The sequence below is a fragment of the Phodopus roborovskii genome, unplaced genomic scaffold, assembly GCF_943737965.1.
Source record: "Phodopus roborovskii unplaced genomic scaffold, PHOROB, whole genome shotgun sequence".
NCBI lineage: Eukaryota > Metazoa > Chordata > Mammalia > Rodentia > Cricetidae > Phodopus > Phodopus roborovskii.
In genome coordinates, this window is record NW_026126448.1 from 13331234 (window position 1) to 13348781 (window position 17548).

Here is a 17548-nt window from a genome sequence, read left to right on the forward strand (position 1 = left end):
AGGAATTGTGCTCATTTTTTTCATGCCAAGTTGGCATCTGTAAGACACAACACACTTGGGAAGCGTAGCAGTTGAGCTGTATCCCAGTGCTAGTGACAGCAGTAAGTCATCCCCCAGAGAGTTCTTCAAACACTTGACCTGGCCTTGTGTGTGTGTCCACTACAGACATGTGTGTTTCTTACTCCACTATGCAGCCCTAGGGGTCATTGGAGCCTAAAGGCTGTAAAGCACAAGTACTTCATGGGGGGCCGGAGAAACGAGGAGTGCGCCAGCAACTGTGCTGAGTCTGCCTGGGCTCCCTAGGGCACAGATGCTTTCCTGTGCAGGCCACAGAGCCAGCACAACACAGGGTATGGGCTCTTCCAGGAAGGTGGCAGCTTGGGCAGCTTGCTTTAGTGGAGACCTAGTTCCTCAGGGTACCGGGTGAGAGTCAAAGATGTGACGTCCAGTGTAAGGTCAGAGTGTTGCAGGGTGTTCAACTCAGTTCTTGGGTTCGTAAGCCTTGACTGGGATGGAGGTCAAAGCTGCCAAGGAGTGAGCCCTTTCTGGCACCCCTTCAGGGTGCTGAGTACTTGAGGCATTCCCAGCAACTGGAAGGAAACGACTCTTGATTGAATATGGGTGTCACCAAGCTCACTGCCCTCTCCCGCCCTGGGCTTCCCTGAATGGAAATTTGTAATTTAAGTCTTCTGGATCTACAGACTGTCTTTGGGCCATAACCTGACTAGAGCTGCATGCGAGATGTGCCTGCCTCCTTAGCTGTTCAGTAATGGCTAGTTAGGGAGTGTGGACTCAGGCTTTGGTGTCCTTTCAGCAGGTGAGTAACGGGAGGCCCTGGGACTTTGATAACCCTCACAGTGAGCAGGAGTTTGTCTCTGCTGTTGTTTCCTCCTGGAGCCAGGCAGACTGAGGACAGGACAGGGTCCTGCTGACTTGGTGAGTGGGAATGAGACTAAATCCAAACTCTGAAATGAGTTGCTAAAGGGTTACACTAGGGAAGAAATGAAGGGAGGGGGCAGAGAAGCCCAAGTACAAGGTAAACCGTGAACTGAATTTGATGCGATAGTAGTTTCTTTGGGGAAACACTTGCTTCCTGAGTTGTTGAGATGACAAATCCCCAGGCCAATCTATAAACTGTACATGGACATGGGGTTACACCACCTTCCATAGCCCCACCAGGAGCCTGGCAACAGTTCTAACAATTACATGAGTGGTGATCAGGGGAGGGGATGGCTTGCTTGTTCACTCAGGAAACTGGCTTTTTATTACAATGGGCTTATGGTGGGGCACAGTGCCTGCTGAGACCCATGTGGAAATTATCACTTCTTTGGTGCGATGATGCCTTCCAGTTGGGCCTGAAAAACAAAAACAAGACTCCATTAGTATTTACATCTTGCACCTTAACAACACATAGCTGAGCCCTGGAGGCTGCCACTCTGAGCACACCCCCTTTCTGACTCAGCTCCACATTTTCTGGATTAGCTGGATTCAGGCTTGGCATGGTTTTGTTACATGAGCAGAAACCAGAGCTGCCCTGGTTTCCATACAATAATAGCGCAGTGTATAATAGAAAGCACAGAAAGGGAAATGGAATAAAAGTTGTTGAAATAGTGGTTTCCCATCACTCCTACTCTAAGCCTGCATATGTCCACTAAGTTAAACATTGGGCTCTCTGACTTGGTACTGTGGAGCTCTGGTTGGACCAGAGGTCTGGGAAATGGCAAATTAGACAACTTGACACTCAGAAGAAATTACTGCCTCTGAGAAGGGAAAGCATAATACACTAGGGGGTTATGTACTCAGTTCCTCTAGCAGCCAGCAGTGATTTACTGCACTGATATGTGAAAGACCCTTAAGAAGGTCTGTCCTGGGGACTGAAAACACTGCTTTCTTTGTAGTGAAGCTTTGCGCCAATAAAAAGAGCTTTCTTGTAAAGAATCCTTCGCCCTAGGGATTTCAGGGCTGCCTTTGGACGTTAGAAGGAAGCTAAGGTATTCAGCTTTGGTCTTGTTGGAACTAAGGAACCAGCTTTGGAATCTGCTGAGTCAACATTTACATCTGGCTGGGGAAGACTCCAGCTTTTCTTCTAATAGACTCTTGAACAACTAGCAAAATCTCTCATCCTCTGCTGAAGGCTCATACAAAGCCTTCCTTATCTCAAGGGCCAGACCTTTTGGCTTTAAGTAAGGGAGGTAAGAGAGAGCTGCTTATAGGCACCATATTTAAAAGAGTGATGCTTAAGCCAGGGCTGTTACACAGAGAAACCCTGTCTTGAAGAACTAAAACCAAAAACAAGTCTTTAAAAGAAAATTAATAAAAGGAGAGCTGGACATGGTGGTACATGCCTATAATCCCAGCAGTACAGAGGCTAGGAAGGAAGGGTTTGAGTTTGGGGGTAGCCTGGGCTGCATGAGACTCTGTCTCAAAAAATCCAGACCCCCCCAAAAAAAAAGTAAAAAGGGCTGGAGATAGAGTTTAGGGTATAATTCCTCCCTCCTGGTGTTCTTCACCACACTGAATATCCACATCTCAAAAACAAAACAAAACAAAAAACCAACGAAGAAACAAATGGGCTCTCTTTTACCTTCAGCTGCTGATTGGTCCGCTTCAGGAACTGGATCTCCTCATTGTGCTTTTTCTCCTCCACCTGTCGCCTCTCGCTCTCCCGCTTCTCTGTGGCCTCACATTTTGCTTTCTGCTCATTCACTTGCCTCTCCAAATCTCTCTTTTCTGTCTCCAAGTCTGCAATCTGCAGATACAATGGACATCATCCTGGGACATTCTCCAGGGGATGTGAAAGCCTGGGTGGGGAACCTTAGGACTCTACTGCCCTGCTAAGACAATGCCAGGGTATGTACTGCCACCCAGTGGGAAGTCAGTGATTGGCATGGAGTGTCCTCAGATGAGCCACTCCTCACCAAGGCCTTGTACTGTGTGCATGGAGGACACCCTCAGGACCAGAGTTCAGGGTTGCAATGACACCTGCATGCCCCAAGATTAACAGAAGCATCTGGCAGCCATGGGGACATGGTGAAGCCCACTCACTTTCCTCTCCATGTCTGACTTCCCCTGTTCAGCCTGTAGTGCCTTCCTCATGCCAAATGCCACACTGCTCTCATACAGAGTCTGGTAGGCAGCGATGGTCATCCGGATCTCGTCCCGGACTCGCAGCAGCAGCAGCCCCCTCTCTGCACAGTTGATGGTGACCTCCCGGATCAGCTCATCTTCCAGTGTGGACACAGGGAGATAAAAGGCAGTGGTGAGGGGACATGCATTTTGTCTATGGCAAGCTACCCTTCCTCTTGAGAAGGACGTAGGATACATTCTCAGAAGCATGGGTCTGGGGAAATGATTGCTGGCAAAATTAAGATTTCCCAACGTATAAAAAGCCAGGCACAGAGGCACACATGTAATTCTAGCCCTGGGGAAGTGGAGACAGGAGCCTGCTGGCCAGTTAGTCTTGCTAAATCAAAGAGCTCCAGGTTCAGTGAGAGACCCTGTCTCAAAAAATAAGGTAGAGGGGCTGGAGGGATGACCCAGCAGTTAATGACTGCTTTTCCAGAAAAATATGTGGTGTTTGGCAGCTAAAAAGCATCTGTAACTCCAGTGCCAGGGTTTCCAATGCTCTCTTCTGGCCTCCTTGGGCACTGCATAGATGTGCACATACATACATGCAGGTAAAACACCTACACACATACAGTTTTTCAAAAGATCTCCAAAAAGAAGTGGAGAATGATAGAAGACATTTGACATTGACTTCTGGTCTTCACACACGTGCATACACATTCACACACAACCACACACACATACACACATCACACACAAAAACCAAACATATGGTCTATAAGAAGACACTATCAGGGGACTGGAGAGGTGGCTGAGGGGTTAAGAGCATTAGCTGCCCTTCCAGAGGACCGGGGTTTGATCCCCAGCACCCACATGGAGGTTCTAGGGCTTCTGACACCCTCACACAGACATCCATGCAGGCAAAACACCAAAGAAATTAAATAAAAATAAATTATGTGAAAATTACCAGCCAGGTAGTGGCGGTGTATGCCTTTAATCCCAGCACTTAGGAGGCAGGGGTAGGTAGATATAAGAGTTCAAGGCCACCCTGGTATATAGAGTGAGTTCCAGAACAGCCAGGGCTACACAGAGTAACCCTGTCTTAAACAAAACAAAAATTATTTTCATTCTTGACAGTTATGGAATGTTATATAAGGTTCCCTCTTTCCTTTCCTGCATCCTTCTTTTCCCATGTATGGCTCCCCCCAGTCTTTCAAATTCATACTTTTTCTTCTTGTTACATATATGCGTGTGTGGTTTTTTCTTTTTTCTTGTCTTTGTTTTTATGTTGTTGTTTTGTTTTGTTTTTCAAGATAGGGTTTTTCTGCCCTAGCTTTCCCAGAACTTGCTCTGTAGACCAGGATAACCTCGAACTCAGAACTAAGAGATTTGCTTGCCTCTGCCTCCTGAGTGCTAGGATTAAAGACATGAACAACCACTTTCCTGGCTGCTAATATCCTTTTTTAAAATTAATTAATTTATTTTAATATTGTGTGTGTGTGTGTGTGCGCGCGCGCGCTCACGAGTGTGCCTGACATATGTGCACTAAATATGGGCAGTGCCCATGGGGGCCACAAGAGGGCACTAGATCTTCAGGAGCTAGAGTTACAGACATTTGTGAGTGTGCAGCAGTTATAGGTTAATACACAGCATCTTCCTCAATCCCTTTGTTCCTTATTTTCTTTAAATAATCTTTTTATTTTTATGTACTTTAGTGTGTTGCCTGCATGTATATCTGTATGAGGGTGTCAGATCCCCTAGAACTGGAGTTATAAGACAGTTGTAAGCTGCCATGTGATTGCTGGGAATTGAACCCAGGTTCTCTGGAAGAGCAGACAGTGCTCTTAACAACTGAGCCATCTCTCCAGGCCCACTGCCAATATTCTTAAATATATAAATACAACCTGTTCACTCCTGTTCACAATGTTAGTTGTGTGTATGTTTCCAGCGCTGATCATTTGGAATTGAAAAATAGATTTTAAAAAATTCAAATGCATGACTTTAACTCTAATACTCAGGAGGCAGAGGCAGGCAGATCAAGAATCCGGGGCAGCTGGGGCTAGATGTTGAGATCCTGTTTGTTTGTTTGTTTTTTAATTATCAGGGGACAGGGGAGGAGGAGAGGGTGAGGGAATTGGGATTGACATGTAAAACAAGCTTGTTTCAAATTTAAATAAAAAATTAGCACAGGTTCATTATGAAAATCTTTGAAAAAAATCAACAAAGACTCAAAATAAAAAGGTCTTCTTCCTTCCTTCTTTCCTTTAATGTAGCCTTGGCTGGCCTAGAACTCACTATGCAGACCAGGTTGACCTCAAGCCAGAGAAATCTGCCTGCCTCTGTCTTCTGAGGGCCTGTATTAATGGCATGTGCCACTACACCTGGGAGTGCCTAGCTTATCCCAAATACCTACTAAAGGGGCCAGTGAGATGGTTCAGTGGGTAAAGGCACTTGCCACCAAGCCTGATGACCTGAGCCAATCACCAGAACCAACATGGTAGAAGGCGACAATCAATTCTTGCAAGTTGTCCTCTGAAATCCACATTTGCACCATGGTACATGTGTGCCCTCATAAAAACATGCATGCGCACATGTGTGCACCCACACCCGCACCCAAAAATAAATCTAAATCTGCACGAAAATCAAACAACCATCTGTGAGGGATAAGCACGGGAGGGGCGGGGCTATGTCTGGCACACCTACAAAGGCTGAGGTGGAGCCTGGTGGGGGAGGGGACTGTACTCAAGCTGCGGGGGAATCGGAAAAAAGAAGAGCTGAGTCCTAAATGGGGGGGGGGTAGTTTAGGGGTAACCAGGGCCTGGTTTTGTGCTAGAAGGAGGCAGACAGCGTACAGTACTCACCCCACCAAGCCTACTCACCGAAACACTGAGAGTAGAGCTCCCTGCGCACAGGGCAGATCCCTGTCTCCCTGGCCTGTCTCTGCTGCAGCTTCAGGTCCAGCTGTTCCTGCAGATGTACTACATCCATCCTGGTGCTGGGCGTGCTGGACACCTGCTGGATCCATAGCTGTGTGTCTTCCACCCATTCCCTGTGACACAGACACACGCCACCCAGCGTGAGCCAACGGGACTCTCTGCCCGAGCAGGACTGGGAGGCAGCGCCACGGCAATCAACTTGCCTCTCTTTCATAAGCCACACCCACTATGCAGCCTCCTCAGGACACCTACCTCAGGGTTGGGTGGACGGACAATCTCCACTGTCCATGAGACCACAACCCTCATGCAGGTCATATCTGCCTAGCATGGTGAATACAGATGTGTGGTCCTGCGGCTTGATTTGAATAGAAGATGCAGTGGGAATTCCCCACACTGGCTTAAGGTGGAGACACAGAACATGGTAAATCTCATGCAAGCCACCAGGAAGCACATGTGTGTGCTGGGAGTACAGAGGTTCCTGGAGAGCCCTGTTTGCAATAGCTGCCCATTATGGAATCTGTGCTGGAGCACAGCCGATTCCTGCAGTGATGAACTTGCAGGCAGATTGACAAAGGGAGGGAGAGTGTCTATGTTGGTGGGAGAGAATCCATTGACAAATGGCACCTCTCTCTTGATTTCCATCCTTGGAGAAGATCACAGGTTCTCTGAGATTCCTTCATTCTGAGAGAAAGCGTTATTGCCTTAGGTATAAAAATGTTCACTAGGTGGAGGTTTTTGAAAATTCTAGCTAGGCGATGTAGCCCAGGCTAGCCTCAAACTCTTATCCTCCTGCCTCTGCCTCCTGAGTTCTGGGATTAAAGGTGAGATTCACCGGGCCTTGCCTTATTGGACATTTGTGGGTTGTTTGAGACACAACCTTGCTGGCCTGACACACCCGCTGTAGTCCAGGCTGGCTTGGGCTTTGAGGCAATCCTCCTGTGTCTAGCAGAGAGCTGGGATTAAGCACATGCCACCACACCAGGTTCTCTATGGGGAATCTTGATGGACGGACCAAGGAAGGAGAATGTTAAGAATGGAGTTTAGAAGGAAGAGGGCTGGGCTAGAGACCTATACCTGAAAGCTGACTGCATAGCTGACATCTAATGTCATGAAACTAATAAGAACATGGGGATTTAGAGGTTTCCTGCCTGGCTGCAAGCATCTAGCCACATTCAGACTCTATGAAAACCTAAGGCAGAACACAGGTAAACTTTCTACCCCACACATCTAAGTTCTGGTGCCAATAGCCTAGACCCTCTCCCTGCTTTTTCGTTTCCTCTCTCTCTCTCTCTCTCTCTCTCTCTCTCTCTCTCTCTCTCTCTACCTTGGAGGCAAGATGGCATTCAAGATTTCTTCTGCCTGTTTCGTAGGATCTGGGACACAGGAAGTCGAGGGTAGCTTGGTCTTGGGTGGCTGTGGGACTGGACCTGAGGGTCCAGGCTGCTGGAGGCTGACTTTCAGTGGCCGAGCCTAAGAGACAGGTGAGACAGAATCTCTTGATGGCCCCAGCTTTCTTGCACAGACTTCCCCATTTCCCTACTTCCCTCCCCTGTGGTCTCAGCATAAGTATGAACTGAAGGGACCAAGAGGGTTACCTGGCTCTGACCCTGTGTTTAAACTGGTGTTTCTAGAGTCAGTGAAAGGTCAGGCTTCTGTTCTCACTCCTAGAGACAGGGAAGTCACTACATGGCCTGTACTCGGACCTACCTACCACAAGCCCCATCCATTTCCCTGTGACTTCTTTCTCATCTTAGACCTGTCATTTGGGGTCACAGCTAGGCTTGTCGTACTCCTCTCCCAACCACCATTGTCCCTGTCCTAATTCCCTTGGCTGTCAGTAGGAGCAATCCCTGTCTCCTGAAATTCCAGAGATTCTCAAAGCGGCATGTACTTTCCCCATGGGAATTTGTAGGATCTTGAATCCCCCGAGACCTGTTCGTACCTTGGGGCTCCGTTTTTCTGTGTTCCGGCTCACCAACACCGGGGTGTCATATTTGAGCAGAGAGTCTGCGGGAGGTATCATGGTGGCAGCAAGAGTGGCAACTCTGTAGCGGCCCCTTCAGATGGGGCCTTGTTTGCGGTCACCATGGAAACCCCTACTCGCCTTGCCCCATGGATGGGGCGGGGCTTCGTAGGGAGGCGGAGCCGTTCACGTGCAGGTTTTATTCTACTGAACTCGCTCCACAAGCTCCAGGCTTCTTGGTAAACAAGATTGGAGTCCTTGCACTAAGTCTAATAAGGGATATGACGAAATGGACAGACCACCTTTGCTGAGCCTTAAAACGGAAGCCATCTCCTGACTCCTTAGATGGTTCAGCAACGATTGGCGCTTAGAAGGCAGAGCCTGGTGGATCTGTGTGAGTTTCAGGACAGCCAAGATTACATAGCGATGCTGTCTCAAGAAACAAAAAAGAATTTACTATTGTTGAGTATTTGTGTTTTGTAACTATCAGCAATCCTCCATGAAACAGCGTTGGATCAGCTTTCCCACATAAGATTTTTCTTTTTTTAAAAGCCAGGCAAACACCTTTAATTCCAGGACTCGGGAGGCAGAGGCAGGCGGATCTCGAGTTCGAGACCAGCCTAGTCTATAGAGTAAATTCTAGGACAGCCAACATTATTTATAGAAACCCTGTCTTGAAGAAGATAAAAAGGATGTTTTTTCTTTGGGCCACTTTTGAGGTCCTAGGGATTACCCCTAGCTCTTTGCACACGCGAAGCAAACGCTCACTTTACAGCTAAAATACATCCCCAGGCTTTCTGCCCTTTTAACTTTAATTAATTTCAGCCTGGCGTTGGTGGCACACGCCTTTAATCCCAGCACTCGCGAGGCAGAGGCAGGCGGATCTCTGAATTCTAGTCCAGCCTGGTCTACAGAGCTAGTTCCAGGACAGGCTCCAAAGCTACAGAGAAACCCTGTCTCGAAAAACCAAAAAGAAAGAAAGAAAGAAAACCAAAACTTTAATTTCTATTTGGACTGGAATCCAGGGCTTTGGGCTGGGCTAAGCAATCTCTACCTGACCTGACCGACTCACTAAATTGCCCAGGCTGGCCTTGGATTTACAGCGATCCCTCTGCCTCAGCCTCTCCAGATGAGGCCCTGACTTTTCTTCAAGCCTCTCTTGCCCAGAAGCCGGGATCCCAGGGTCACGAGCCCGGGTGTTCCCAGCATAGGAACCTCATCACCTGTGGCCACGCCCACCAAGGGGGCCTCGCCGTGAAGGCTTCTGGGATAGCGCGCTGTCCGGAAGCGGAAGTACAAAGGCCGGCCCGTCACTTCCTTCGGCTCGAGTTGCTCAACGGACCGTGCAAGTGGCTCTCGGCCGGGCCGCAGGATGAAGGCCGGGAAGAGCGACCGGGAGCGAAGCGGCCGGCGACGACACCGGGCCGACGACCCGCTGGCGACCGTGGTGGTGAAGCAGGAGCGTCTGAGCCCCGAACCTATCGCGCACCGGCGGCCCGACGCCCCAGCCGCTAGCCCGTCCCCGCCCGCCGCCGAGCAGGGCCGCGCTAGCCACCGCGGGAGTCGAGCCCGGGGAGTGAGCCGGTGAGAGGGCCGCGGCCGGGATGGCGCGGGGCCGGGATGGCGAGCGACTGGGGGTGTCGAGCACCTGTTGAGGTGAAATGAGGTTCCCCCGCCTCCCACGGGGGACGGTGGGAATGTCTTTCCACTTGCCTGCCGCCAAAGTGTTTAATGTTGGATCTTGGCGACTTCTTTGCAGCACTCATTCGCCGATGCTTCCGTACAGCACCGATTTACTGAGTGCATAGTGTGGGCTAACGATCAATTGAGGTATGGACTAAGGGTGAAGAAGAGAGGTGATTTGACCCTGGCGAAATTGGGAGTGCTCTAACCCTAAGAAGGAAGATAATACATAGATTCAATTAGTGTTAAGGATAGAATCACCACCGGGAGGTGGTGGCGCACGCCTTTAATCCCAGAACAATATATACGAAGAACCTGAAGTGGAATTGTGTTTGTTTTAAAAGTTGAAACAAAACAGGCAGTGTATCTGGAATTGTGTGCTGAAGGATGAGCATTGTAATCTGGTAGGAATGACGTGGGATGGAGGACAGGCTGGGTACCTAGGACTTGCCAAGGGATTGGATGTGGTTACAAGGGGTGAATTAGGAAGAAAAAAGAAAGAAAGAAAGAAAGAAAGAAACACAGGCAAGATTTACTTCCTGGATAGTGGTGTCAGTTAGTAGGATTACAAACTGGGAAAAGAGCTTTGGGGTTCAAGAATCAGGGTATCTTAAGTGAGCAGGCTTTGGCAGGCAGTTGTGTATATGAGTTTGGGAGAAGTGATTCCAATAGTGATTTCACAAATGTGTTGTGTTTAGTAGGCAGTAGGAGAGCCTGATACTTAAAGCTTATTTATTTGGGGGAAGAGACACTGAGGTAAAATTCTGTGTACCATGCTCTTATCAGGTCCCCAGCCAAAAAGAAAATCAAGTCTTCAGGGAGAAGAAGCAAATCTCCTCGGACTAAGAGAAGCCGGAGTCCCCACTACACCGTCAAAGTGAAGCAGGTGAGTGGGCAGGAACCTTTGCTAGGACCAACGTTCAAAGTTATTGATCTGATTGTGATAACTCTTTTTCAGAAATACTACAGAGAGATGTACTTTTCCTTGTTTCTCCCAAGGGCAGTATCACAGTCAGGGTACAGGCATGTCACTGCCATTGGGAGGCCTCAAACTGTTCTTTAGAAAATGCTATTCCTTTCCACCTTTATCCTTCCTTGCCTCCTGGCCACTTCTGTTTCTCATTTCTTGGATGCACATTGTTTGTAGTACGGCTTAAACCAGCACGGATGGGTCAGGTTTGACCTGTGAGTGTCCACATGCTCCAAAACCGTTTTTCCCCCCAAAGGGAATTTTACTCTACATTGAAAGTCAGCATGTGTCTATTGTTATGCCAGTACCATGCTGTCTCAAGTACCACATTAAATAATAATAAGTCTTGAAACCCAGTGCCCTGATTCCTTTTACTTTAGTATTTTAAAAATTATCTTAGCTGTTCTACTTTCTTTATCTGCAACTCATTTTGAACAGTCTTGAATGTGTGTGTGGGGGGGTTGATAAAAATAAAGTTTTTTTTTTTTGCATGTGTATGAGTGTTTTGCCTGCCTGCATGCATATATGTGCAGTGTGTATATGTCTGGTACCCCAGAGCCCAGAAGAAGGTAGCAGATTCCCTAGAACTTGAGTTAAGGATGGCTGTAAGATACCATGTGGGTGCTGGGCACTGACCTGAGTCCTCTGGAGAATAAAAAGTGCTTTTAATTGCTGAGTTATCCTCCAGATTTCCTAGTAATGTCTTGCTCCAGGCCAGTGTGGTGGTGTGTACATGTAACCCTACACTGAGGCTTGAGGATCACAAGTTCAAGGCTGGTTTAAAAGTTTAGTGAGAGACACTGTCTCAAAAAGTAAAAAGGGCTGGGGCTAAAGTTTAGAAGTAGAGTGCTTGCCTAACCTGTTTCCCAAATTCTAATCCCATTACCATTACCTAAATATTTATATTAAATGGACTATTATTAGTCTTAAAAAGAAAAAAATTGTGAGACATGTTACAAAATGTCTGAACCATGATGACTTGCTTACTAAACGGGGGGGGGGGGGGGGAGAGAGGAGGGAGATGCATGATTCTACATCTTTGTAACTGAGATAGTTGATCTCCTGCTAATTAGGCCCAGATTGGCCTGAAACTTGCTTACTAGGTATTATAGGCAGGCCTAGAACTCTTTGGTTTTTTTGAGACAGGGTTTCTGTATGTAGTTCTGGCTGTCCTGGAACTTGCTCTGTAGACCAGGCTGGCCTGGAACTCAATACAGATCCAGCTGCCTCTGCCTCCTGAGTGCTGGGAGTGGATTAAAGCCACCAGCATCTGGCTAGGCCTAGAACACTTGATAACACACACATGTGCGCACACACCCAGTGGAGATGTGATCTCATTCTCACTAGATCACTTGGCTGACCTGGAACTCTACTTCCTGAGTGAGCAGCAATCCCTTCTCTTTTGAGAGTAGCTATTTCTGACCTTTATAGTTTTGTTAATCTGAGAAAAATTCTATTTTAGCGTTATGCTCTGGTTCATAGTGAGATTGGGGGTCACTAAGTGTTAGCTTTTTCTGTAGACAGCTGTTGAAAGGCTTTGCCTTCGGGCTGGTTGCCTTGCTGATTGATTTCTCATTGTCTATTTTTGTCATTGTTTTTTCAAGACAGCATTTCTTTGTGTGATAGCCTTGCTGTCTAATAGCATGCTGGAACTCTGTGGATCAGGCTGGCCTCAAACTCACAGAGGCCTACCTGTCTTTGCCCCCTAAATGCTGGGTTCAAAAGCATGTGCTATCAACACCACCAGACTCTTGATCTACTGGTGTGTTATGGATATTGCAGTTTCTGCCAGGCTAATTATTAGCATGTGTCTCCATTTTGTCAGAAGTTTGGAGACTGCCAAGTAACACTTTTTTGTAAGTTTGTTTCTTGAGGTTTTCATGTTTCTTAGGTTTATTCCTAGATGTCTGAATAATAATCTTTGTAATTGTTGAAGTTGGAGGTTTTGAAATTATTTCAGTTTCTTTTTGGCTTATGAAGAAGTTGACTTTTTCCTTTACATATCTTAAATGTTTTCTATTTCTTTTTTAAAATTACTTGGAGGGCTTTTGGAGGGTGGTTTTCAGGTAGCCTCGGCTGGCTGTCCTGGAACTCACTCTGTAGACCAGGCTGGCCTCAAACTCAGAGATCCACCTGCCTTTGCCTCCCAGGTGCTGGAACTAAAGGTGTGTACCACCACCACCTGGCTACTCTGTTCTGTTCCCTACACATGCTGCCCTATGAGTTTGCTGGCAGGTGACTGATGGGAATATTATTTCTTCTTCTCTCTGTATCAGCTCTGGATGTGGGCTTGGGCTATCAGGCCTGTATTTGGCCCTCCAGGGGAACAGAACTACCACAGATAGCACTCCAGGGGAATAGAACCGATAGCCTTGTGTGGATAGGAATTTGTTCTGAATACCAGCACTCAGGTCATAGATGTGTTGTTCATTTTTTGGGATTTGATTATTTCATGTGTGGGTATTTTACCTGCATGGATGTCTGCACCATATAGATGCAGTGCCCACACTTAACCACAAGAGGGCATTGGATCCCCTTGGAATGATAGTCATAGATGATTGTGAACAGTTATGGGTGCTGGGAACTGAACCTATGTCCTTTGGAACAGCAGTCAGTGCTCTCTGCCAAGCCATCTCCCCAGCCCTGACAGCTTGTTCACAGAGTAGAAGCCATCTTTCCTTTACTGAATGCATCTTAATTTCAGGAACGTGAGGACCATCCACGGAGAGGACGAGAGGATCGGCAGCACCGGGAGCCATCAGAACAGGAGCAAAGGAGAGCTCGTAACAGTGAGCGAGACCGGCACCGAGGCCATTCCCGACAAAAGAGGAGCTCTGATGAGAGGCCTGTCAGTGGGCAGGGTCGGGACCGAGACAGCCAGATTCTGCAAGCCCAGGAAGAAGAACGGGACTTTCATGACGCCAGGCGCCGGGAGCACCGCCAGCGGAATGAAGGTGCTGCTGGTGAAGCTCAGGAGGCAATCCCTCGCCCTGCTGCTAACAGAAACAAAGAGGTGCCTGCTAAAGAAAAACCAAGCTTTGAACTTTCTGGGGCACTTCTTGAGGACACTAATACCTTCCGGGGTGTGGTTATTAAGTACAGTGAGCCCCCAGAAGCCCGGATCCCAAAAAAACGGTGGCGTCTGTACCCCTTCAAAAACGATGAGGTACTTCCGGTCATGTACATCCATCGGCAGAGTGCTTACCTTCTAGGTCGACATCGCCGCATCGCCGACATCCCCATTGACCATCCCTCCTGCTCAAAGCAGCATGCAGTCTTCCAGTACCGGTAGGTAGACCAGGAGGAGGACTGGAAAGGGAGCTGGGGCCAGTTTCTCATTCAGGATTCCTGTGCTGTCTATGTAGAGATGCAGAAGAGGCCATTACCCCTTGTATCTAATATAAGCTGGGCTGAAAGAGGCTATCAGCCCTTGAGTAATCTCTTAACATTTGTAGGAGAGTCTTGAATTTGATATCAGAAACCCAGGTTAGCCTCTGTCATTGCAGTGATGAAGGCCTATAATCTCGTGTGTCAGGAGGCCTAGCAGGAAGATTGGTGTACTCTGTAGGTGTGGGCTGTATACCAAAACCCCATCTCAAAAAAGACAAAAAAGAAATGTAGAAAGTCCTGCCCCACTCTGGACCTGTTTCCACCTGCCCCCAGGTAATTAGGACCAAATAGAAGTAAGTAGAAGCCAGAGTCAGAATGCCAAGTATATGCTAGCTGAGTGTACTGCTTGGATCAGACGCTCTTACCATCTGATCCTCTACAATCCTGTGGGGAAACAGGACCAATGTTAACATCCTCGTTTGATAGCTGAGAAAACTGCAGCTCAGCACAGTTGCTGATGGCCAGAAATGCTCTGTCTCATATCTAGCTTTTGACCCTCAAGTTCTCATTCAGATGTTTTTCCCCATTTAGGCTGATGCTAACATAGCTGTACAGCATTGGAAGAAGTATATTTGTAGCCATACCTAGAGACCTTGAGTTCTACCCTGGGCTCTTTCATGGCCCTTCATCCCCACCCACCACCCACAGCCCACTCTACCTTTTCTGCTCCCAATTTCCCTGTTCAAGGAGGTGCTTCCCCTGTGACCTTCCAGAGTTTCTGTTTGAACCATGTTTGAGTCAGGACAGTGACATGTAGATCTGTAGTAGAGAGCTTCAGAGTAGAGGGTCTCTGGTAGGTCTTGGCTCACAGGCTTCTCTTCCTGATCTCTTCTAGACTTGTGGAGTACACTCGTGCTGACGGCACAGTTGGTCGGAGGGTGAAGCCCTACATCATTGACCTGGGCTCAGGCAACGGAACCTTCCTGAACAACAAGCGTATTGAGCCACAGAGATACTATGAACTGAAAGAAAAAGATGTCCTTAAATTTGGGTTCAGTAGCAGAGAATATGTCTTGCTCCATGAGTCTTCAGACACATCTGAACTGGACAGGAAGGAAGATGAAGATGACGAGGAGGAAGAAATGGTGTCTGACAGCTAGCAACTGAGAAACACCCTCCCCCACATTAGAAACTTTCTCCTGGAGGCCATGGGGTTGACTCCAGCGCCTCTTCTTGCCTTAAGTCTTTTCTCTGTTGCTGCCCAGCTTGTGTTGCAGTATGAGAACTCTCACGTCATGTTTTGTTGAACTTGGCACAGCAGCTGCCTGCCTGTGGGCACTTGTTTTCAGAACAATCTCACCAATTACAGCATGTTGAGTTTGGGTCAAAGTATGTGGCTGTAGTGGGTGCCTTCAAGACCGCTGCACAGGAAACTAAGCCCTTGGAAAGGTTATTGTGGCTTGTTCTCTTTGTACAGTTTCTTATTTATATAGTCCTTGAGCTTTGTGGACCAGGAGTTCTGTTTTGGTGATAAACCCTAGAGGAGAGAATCTCAGTAAGCTTTGGTTGTCACCAGAACAACCTCCAGCCTATACCAAAGCTTTGACCTGGGTCAGCTCTTGAGTCATAGAAGTTGATTTTGCACTTCAGTTTTGGGGGTGACAATTTACCACATGACCTCATTATTGACTGTCTCAACTAAACAGACACTCTGCGATGCCTGTGTAGACATGGCTGTGTTGGGAGGTCATGGCTATACCAATGGGTGCTGGTGACATATCTGCACTGGGTTGTGGAGCTGCGTCCTCTAGGATTCCTGATTTCCCCATGAAGCACAGACCTAACAGTTTGGATCATCTGGTCTTTTTCTTCAGCTTCGCGTTTTTATTCAGATGTTACCTCTCTTCTCCCTTCGGGAAACACACTGATATTGACCTTGTAGCAGGGGCCCTGCTGTGGCCTAAGGTCGTGTGTATGTGTCTAAAGGAGGTCGTGTAGCTTCCACATTCTGTGTTTCAGCTTTGACTGGGTTTGTATTTACTTCCCAAGGGTGGAAAGCAAGGGGTAGCCCAGCTTCTGAACTTCCCACCTGTGGTCCATGTAAGTAGAAAGGAATTCATTACTTACAGTGTGTATGCTTATAAAATGGTGTGTTTCAGAGGTATGTGCTGATTTTCATATGACAGTGTTTTGTGATAGAAATAATACCACATGATGGGCAAAGGCCTGTCTGCATTTGGAGAGCAGGTTTTCATTAATATGTATTTTTGAGATAAAAAAAAATAAAATTTGTAAATACAGCTCCATTTTAGATGGTAATACTTTCCTAGCATAAAGGACTCTTGTTCGTACGTGTGTTTGCTCCTAAAGGAATATTTGTGTATATGCGTAGGGAGGTATGGGGAGAGGCCCGTAAGTACCGAGGACAGGAACCTCATCAGCAAGGAGGGCATGTGTCAGTGGAGTTACCAGTGCCCTTTTGAACTGTCAGGAAGGTTTGTGTGGATAGCCCTTCATGTGGAGAAACATCAGGACCACTTCATCCTCAGGTGGTGAGGGCAGGGACACGGTCGGTCTGTGCTGCTCTTAACTTCCTGCTGGGGTAGGACTTAGATGCTGACAGTAGTCACTGTCTAGTATAGTCAGGGCAGCTCAGGAATTTACATTCAGAAGAGATCACACAGTCCCTACCATGTCCAGAAAGCAAACTATACTTTGATGGACTTTAAAATCCAGACAGTCTTCTGTCTGGAATTCCACAATCTGCCATCCCACTCCAGGGCCTCCTTGTCCAATGATAGTTTAAGGATTTGCTTTCTTCATAAAATCAGGGAGATGAGCACTTTGCCTACACCTTTTAGTAAAGTGGTCCCAGTAACCAGAAGGAGTGACTCATGCCTGTAATCATGTCCCTGGAGAGGATGATAACAAGAGGATTGCTGCAAATGTTAGGGGACATGGAATGTGAGGCAGCCTGCTCTACACAGTGGGACTTTTGTCTTAATAACGTTCCAGTTCTATTGATTGTGAACGTTTGCTTTAGCGGAACAAGGAGTCCTAGGTTAAGAGCTCCTTTTGCAGACACCTGGGGAGATGGACTTGTTCGTCTCAGCTGTTTGCAAGGTCTTCCCTGTCTTTCCTTGTCCTGTTGAAGTGCAGCTGTGTGTGAACAGCTCCTGCACCAAGTTTTCCTTGGTGGTCCCAAGTTCTGCAGAGGTGGGAACAAGACTTGGGCCAGTGAGATGGCTCCTCTAGTAAAGGCACTTGTCACCAATCCTGATGACATGAATTTGATTCCCAGAACCCACATGGTAGAAGGACAAGCAACTCCCACAAGCCGTCCTCAGACCTCCACATCTGTGTGCACACAAGATAATGTTCAAGTGCTCACCAATGCTTTCACCTACAGTTGCTTCCTTGTTCTGACTTTACCAAAGATAGCTCATTAAGTGCAGATGCTGGTGGCTCTTCCATCTTGTACTGTGTGTTTTGGTGATATGTGGACAACAGGAACAATCAGTTGAGATAATGAATATTTATAATGAATGAGATATTTGAAACAAGGTGCTGTAGCTCAGGTTGGCCTGGAATTCACCTTGT

At 47.4% G+C, this 17548-nt stretch overlaps 2 protein-coding genes across 2 annotated transcripts; one reads left to right on the plus strand and one right to left on the minus strand.

Annotated features, from left to right (window-relative positions):
* Positions 1 to 1238: 1238 nt before the first annotated feature.
* Dnali1 (dynein axonemal light intermediate chain 1) lies at positions 1239 to 8140 on the minus strand. Its single transcript, XM_051188757.1, has 6 exons — positions 7945 to 8140; positions 7327 to 7472; positions 5946 to 6115; positions 3046 to 3224; positions 2585 to 2749; positions 1239 to 1355 (listed from the first exon to the last, which is right to left on the minus strand). The coding sequence occupies exons 1-6, from the start codon at positions 8023 to 8025 to the stop codon at positions 1320 to 1322; spliced, it is 777 nt and encodes a 258-aa protein (XP_051044714.1). The 5' UTR covers positions 8026 to 8140; the 3' UTR covers positions 1239 to 1319.
* Positions 8141 to 9273: 1133 nt separating this feature from the next.
* Positions 9274 to 16248, plus strand: Snip1 (Smad nuclear interacting protein 1). Its single transcript, XM_051188753.1, has 4 exons — positions 9274 to 9549; positions 10435 to 10534; positions 13323 to 13906; positions 14844 to 16248. Exons 1-4 carry the CDS (start codon positions 9338 to 9340, stop codon positions 15106 to 15108), a joined length of 1161 nt encoding a protein of 386 aa, XP_051044710.1. The 5' UTR covers positions 9274 to 9337; the 3' UTR covers positions 15109 to 16248.
* The last annotated feature ends 1300 nt before the right edge of the window (positions 16249 to 17548 follow it).

Excerpts from the sequence above, each read along its gene's own strand:
- Dnali1 (XM_051188757.1), bottom strand. The coding sequence starts at position 8,025 with ATGATACCTCCCGCAGACTCTCTGCTCAAATATGACACCCCGGTGTTG. Across the intron at positions 7,473-7,944 it reads CAGAAAAACGGAGCCCCAAG|GCTCGGCCACTGAAAGTCAG; the intron begins GTACGAACAGGT and ends CCTGTCTCTTAG. Across the intron at positions 3,225-5,945 it reads GCTCTACTCTCAGTGTTTCG|ATGAGCTGATCCGGGAGGTC; the intron begins GTGAGTAGGCTT and ends CCACACTGGAAG.
- Snip1 (XM_051188753.1), top strand. The coding sequence starts at position 9,338 with ATGAAGGCCGGGAAGAGCGACCGGGAGCGAAGCGGCCGGCGACGACAC. Across the intron at positions 10,535-13,322 it reads ACACCGTCAAAGTGAAGCAG|GAACGTGAGGACCATCCACG; the intron begins GTGAGTGGGCAG and ends TCTTAATTTCAG. Across the intron at positions 13,907-14,843 it reads CATGCAGTCTTCCAGTACCG|ACTTGTGGAGTACACTCGTG; the intron begins GTAGGTAGACCA and ends GATCTCTTCTAG.